This window comes from Halichoeres trimaculatus, unplaced genomic scaffold (genome assembly GCF_033239565.1).
Source record: "Halichoeres trimaculatus isolate MK-OKI-2021-1 unplaced genomic scaffold, fHalTri1.1 fHalTri1_scaffold_10, whole genome shotgun sequence".
Lineage (NCBI taxonomy): Eukaryota > Metazoa > Chordata > Actinopteri > Labriformes > Labridae > Halichoeres > Halichoeres trimaculatus.
Window position 1 is genome coordinate 27,750,742 of NW_027437187.1, and position 6,107 is coordinate 27,756,848.

General features: G+C 38.1%; 1 protein-coding gene across 1 annotated transcript; it reads left to right on the forward strand.

The window, feature by feature from the left end:
- Window positions 1-40: 40 nt before the first annotated feature.
- On the forward strand, window positions 41-5,760 carry LOC141796251 (uncharacterized). The gene is made up of 16 exons (XM_074677248.1): window positions 41-101; window positions 198-333; window positions 433-558; window positions 644-769; window positions 847-951; window positions 1,035-1,190; window positions 1,267-1,496; window positions 1,707-1,971; window positions 2,187-2,280; window positions 2,414-2,456; window positions 2,558-2,627; window positions 2,759-2,854; window positions 4,089-4,193; window positions 4,289-4,411; window positions 5,217-5,283; window positions 5,558-5,760. The coding sequence occupies exons 2-16, from the start codon at window positions 229-231 to the stop codon at window positions 5,758-5,760; spliced, it is 1,914 nt and encodes a 637-aa protein (XP_074533349.1). The 5' UTR covers window positions 41-101; window positions 198-228.
- Window positions 5,761-6,107: the final 347 nt, after the last annotated feature.

The following is a 6,107-nucleotide window of genomic DNA, read 5'->3' on the forward strand; positions in this document are numbered from 1 at the left end:
TTTCAGCCTTTTATTCTCTTATTATCTGTTATTTAGGGGAAGGAGTCGGCTGAATTTTCTCAATTTGAAATCAGTCGGCAGCGAGGAGAGCTTCATGAAAAGTAAGTGCAGAGAAAGACATGGAAAAGAAGAAAAGGGTTGTCTGAAAAGCTGTGTACAAGACTAAAATTCCATGACTTGTTAAATTCACTCTCAAGGATCATACAGCTGGAGAAGGAGCTGTCGCAAATGAAGTCTAGTGTGGGCAGAGGAGGCAGTGATCAAACAGCAGACACGACTCCTGCATCACATGGCAAGACTTTTGGATCGAGTCAAGAAGATCTTAACAAGCCGGTGTGTAACATTTAAATATAGATTTGTGATTTTTAAACTCTTTTTCCCTGTATCTGTTTTTGTCAAAATGTACGTCTACATGTGGGTTTCGAAATTCAGGGAGGTCAGAAGGTTGACTCAGAGCTGCATCAGCTGAGAGAGGCCCTGCGAGAAGCTGAGACGAGGGCGAAGACACAAGAAGAAGAAAGAAAAAGAGCACTCCAGAAACTCCAGACTTCAATAGAGGCAAGTAAAAAGACCACTTCCTACATTTTCTGTCAGCTCCTTTTACACATAATCCTGACTCTACACTGTCTGCTGTGTGCTGTAGACACAGAGCACACTGTTGAATCAGATCGAGGAGATGAACCAGAGGCTGAGCAACACAAGACAGAATCAGTCCGTTGTACAGGAACAGCTGAGTGACGCTAACAACAAGATCAGCCAAGCATGCCTGGTCAGTTTCTTTTGAGAGACTTGAGATCATAATGATTTATGAGGATGATTACAGTCTAAATTTGTTGTTCCTTTCAGGAAAAAGCCACCCTGTTGACTCAAGTGATGAAACTGGAGGATAATATAAAAGTGCTAATGACCAAACAGGCAGAGCATCAGTTTGAGAAAGAAAAACTGATCAAGGTATCATCATGTTTAGATATTTTACAGCAATGTCTATGGTATCTCAGGTCTAGTGTGAAGTTTTTTGCTTTTGTTTGGTGTAGGAAAAGGCAGATCTGCACCAGAGGAACCAGGTCCTGGATCTGCAGCTAAAGAGAGACCAAAAGCATTCAGAGAGATCTGAGGACCCTGAATCAAACACTAACAAAGAGGATGAGGAAAACGTTCAGATAAGAGCAGAATCAAAAGCTCTCAGAGAGGTGAAACACTATCAGCTAGTTTATTTGTTCTTTGTCTGAAGTCTTAACTAAATGACCCTTGTTTTGGCCTCACCAGGTAAACGAAAAGCTGGCACAAGAGCTGGAAGTGACGAAGCAGAAATTGACAACATCACAGTCTGAGCTGCAAGAGATCAGGGCAGAGAGAGACGTCCTCTTTCAAAAGGTCTCAGAGCAGAAGTCAGAAAGATCCCGGCTTGTCAGAGAAAAAGAAGAACTGCTCAGAAAAGTGAGTGAAGGTGGACATGAAGAGCTTTCAGAGATGACAGAAAAGTGCTGCCAGTTGAGGTGAGACTGTGATCAACACCTTTCCTAAATATTCCAAAATTGTGAGGATGCAAATAAGCAGCTTTGTAAATCTGGTGACACTATCTTTTTTTTTCTTTAAATAAAAAAACAACAAATTTATTGAATTGTGCGCTGCATAGATACTCAGAAATAAAGTAAGAATTAAATCATTTCCTTTTTCTTCATTAAATATTCACCCTTTTCTTCCAGAGAGTCAGTTGAGGTACTGCAATCAGAAAAATTGAAACTGCAGGATCAGTGCTTGTGTCTGGAGGCAAAGGTCCTCAAGAAGGAAGAAAAGCTACAGCTGCAGGAGGAAGAGTTTAAGAGAAAAGATGCACTGAGGGTGCAGGCCTGTGAGGAACAGAAAGCTGTGGCCTCACATTGGACTGATAAATGGCAGAAGGTGGCTTTGGCCCTGCAGGCTACACAAGAGGAGCTGGAAGACCTCAAAAAGAATACACTAGAAAGACGGGTAAGTTTTTATACCACTCTGTCACAGTTACTGAAAAATCCAACATTTAGATGTTTTGTAGATTCAAAATAAGAGTTTTATGTCAGTTCAACAACTCAGCGTGCTTTTACTTTACATGTCAGTGACCCATTCACACCACATTCATACAGATGGGAAAGGCTGCTATTTCAAGCACTCACCAGCATTAATTTATCATGTTCACACACTGCCAACAGAATGACTCTGAGTCACCGCAGAAGGTTGAGCTTGACGCATGCAAAGAAGAGCCGGAAAGGAGAAGGAATCAGGTGCAGCCTCATATACATCAAGGTACAGGTAATCCTATTTCTTAACGATGAAATAGTCTCAAAAGAATACAGCAGGAGACATCTCAAGGAATAAAGCTGTTATTTTAATCACAAACACTAGAGGGCGTTGAACTTCTTTAAATGTGTTTTCACAGTGGGTGAAGCCTTGCAGACTCGGGATGCAGAGGCAGTGACAGAGTGAGCAGATTTTGAATCAGATTTTCATTTTCAAAATGCATCATCAGCAAATTCCACAAACTAGATTCTGACATCTGTGTCCCATGTACTCTGTTTATCAGCTTATCAAAATCCTCTTTGTTACTGGAGGAACCATCAGACTCCCAGACCAAACAAAACAAACTCACTCAGGTAACAAAACATTTCTGCCTTGCCAAACATTGTATATACAGTTATATGTGCCATTAACATGTAAAAACAACAATGTCGTGGTCTATTGCTGTTTATATGAATATCCTAAGAGATTACCTGTTTGTTTACAGGTCAAAGATGAGAAAACAACAGTTGAAAGCAAGAAAGACGACACTGACTTCCAAGTGAATCCAGCAGACCAACAGAGGAGGCTGGTCACCGAGCAGGTACAGTCAGATGCTCTCTTGAGGAAAGGGTTTTTTTTTACACTCCTGGTGGATTTTTCTCCATTTACATAATGAATTTAGAGTAAAGTTTCTCATCAATACTGTGGATTTAGCATAATATTGAAAAAAGACTCATTTCCTCAGAAGAACCCTAACTTTACTGCAGTTGCACCAGCTGACTGAAATTTTGATTTTGTCAGCAGTTTCTTTAAATTTTTAGACTTAGGAGATACTTGACAAATGACAGCAGTATTCCCAAAGCTCTTTTTAGTGGCATCACTAGGGCAACACCCTTAGGAAAGAAAAATATATTGCAGCATATTGGAAAATATCATGTCATATATTAGGTTATATATTCCCATATATGAGATTTAGTATTTATATTTTCCAATATATTGCAATATATGGAAAGCGGCAATCATTTATTTATTTTACAATATATTGCAATTTATTTCATGAATTTATAATATATTGTATATGTGCCCCAATATATTATTCCATGTATATTATAATGTATCAATAATATATTACAATATTACATTTCAAAAAATATATTGGCACATATATTTTTCTTTCGTAAGGGCAGGTTTAGCTTATCTCTTACTCTACTTTTTGGCTGTTATCTAAGATATAAACCTATTACTGTCTTCTTTAAAATGATGTGGTATTATATTTTCCAAATTGTAAGCCCACCAAATTGCTATATATTATCTGTTAGCTAAAAAGTAAACAACCGTTTAGCTCGCTAGCATGTGCTAAATTAAAATAAAGCTAATTTTTTCAAACTGAGCTGCCATTTTTTTTTAACTTCGGTAGAATGTTTTGTTTTGATACTGAAATTGCAGAAATATCTTATTTAACATAGTTTTCAGGGTTTTTTGTAACCCGACATTTGTATTTATTTATTTTTTTAAAGCACAGCAGTTAGCATGCTACGATTCACAGAAGCTGCTCCTTTAGCAGTATGGTTCATCATCCTGCTAGCTTATTTTGCTGCCTCGGTTCAGAGATGTAGTTTAGTTTTGTAACAAAGCTTAACTTGTGAGTGACTTAAAAGTTTGTTTACTTTATTTTTGCAGTGGTATTCACTTCTTCCTCGACTGATTACATGCTTACAGCTAACTAGAAGGATGTCAAACAGCTATTCTGACTGAGTGTTTTTGTCATCATGACTAACTTGCAGGGCAGGTAGAGTGGCTTTTAAAACAAGCTGTTTTTCTGACTCTCTTTGTAGTTAAAAAGTCTGTTTAAGGAGCGAGAAGGAAAGGAGGCGCAAACAGTTGACAACAGCTCAGCAGGAGCTCAGACAGGAGCCCCACCACCACAAAAACCAATGAAGGTGAGAACTGAGAAGTCTTGTGTAAATAAGGAATGACAACATATGGGAATCACCATAGTTTATCTAACATGAATATCTTTTTTATGTTAATCTAGAAAGTAGGGGACAGGAGGATCTGGCAGCATGGCTCAGGTTTGATGCCAGTGTTTGAGGAGGATGAGGAGAGCTGTGATTGTTCAGGAAGGGAGGATGGAGAGTTGATTAAACTGCCAACTGAGGTAAAATTATTCCACCTGAGCAAACACGTAGGTGCTTGAATTAACACTTACAAAGGATGGTTAGTTTGAACTCCATCCATTCTCAAACAGCCTAAATAACGCATGTTTTGACTGTCAACAGCAAGAGCCAGCCACACCACTAAAACAAACAGTCTGTGTATTAATATTTCCATGCTCATATGGCTTCACAGATGTTGATGTTGCCCCTGAAACTAATGCAAATTAATATCATAAATAGCATAATCTTTGCACGCAGATTATATCATAAAATTAACAGTACTTCTCACACATGTATTCATTACATAAACTCACACACATGCAGTATGTGCAGACTAATCCCAGCTTCTGCTTTATTTAGAGAGCATACAACACACACACAGAGGTCTCTGCCCACTTTAAACATAGTTCAGTTATTATCTGACATATGACTCTCTCTGCTCTCTGAATAATCTGATTTATAACAGAGGAGTCAACCACTCAGTCATAACTGGACACATCTAACTCAACCATAAGAGGGCAGGGTTAAAATCCTTTGGATAGAGATGACAAAAGAGGAATTCTTAGTGAAATGCTGAGGCTTTTTCCCGCAGTGTTACAGGTATTTAGTGGCTTTTTATTTTTGAAACTGTCCAGGAAAAAACTCCAGATTTCTGAATCCAAAAACTCCTGATTGTAAACAGAAGACTGAGCTCGTAATTGTTACCTCCACAGTCTTTTGAAAACATTAATTTGAATTGATACTCATAATATTTCCTCCTGATATGACGATAAAACAAAAAATTGAAACTATTCTTTCCTCTGTCAGATGTTTGATCACACTTTGGAGACAGAAATCATCAATCTGAAGGCAGAACATGAGAATCAGCTACAAGGTGAAGAATGTGTATGAATCAGTGTTGTAATATTTAGAGTAGATGTGTTGTGTAGTGTAGATGGGCTGTTGTTTATTTTAGACAGGGACCTTTCCACAAAAGGCTAACTATGCTCAACTATTTGGAGCATGTTGTGCAGTCAGACAGCATGCTTTGAACTGCCAGTTCCTGATCACAGAGCTTTGTCCTATTCTTTCCTTGGCTGTTTCTTTAGTTTGTATATGAATCAACGTTTTAAAGTCTTCATCTTTGTGTAATTATCTCTCAAATTTAGCAGAACTAATGTGCAAGCAGCAGACTGCAGACTCCCTATCAGACACCTCCTGTGATGTCAAAGTGCCAAACATACCAAACTATTCAGCTGAGAGCAGCTTGCAAAAGATGAGGCCTTCTCCACTTTACCCAGATGGAATATTCCTAGCTGAGCGTGTTGACATCTGTAGCCCTGATGAAGATGAAGAGGAAGGAGTCGACTGATGACATGTTTAATGAAGACTTCTGCTTTATGCTCTTTTATCAGAATGTGTGCCTTTAGCTTTTACTGTATGTTTTTACTGAAATTAAAAGAACGACTGATGCACCTCGACAATAACAAGATGCGATTCTTCATTTATATTCTGCTGATGCTTTTTCAATAAAAGCTGTTTAATTGTGATATTTTTGGAGTAAAACTAAGATAAACGTGAAGTAAAAGACACAACCAACAATTTGAAAAATTTAACCCAGGCAACAGTGTTAATAAAAATGTTTTATTGACAGTGTCAGATGTGAAAGTTGTGTAGATTCAAACTCAATTCAAATGACTGTAAAACAACAGATTTTCC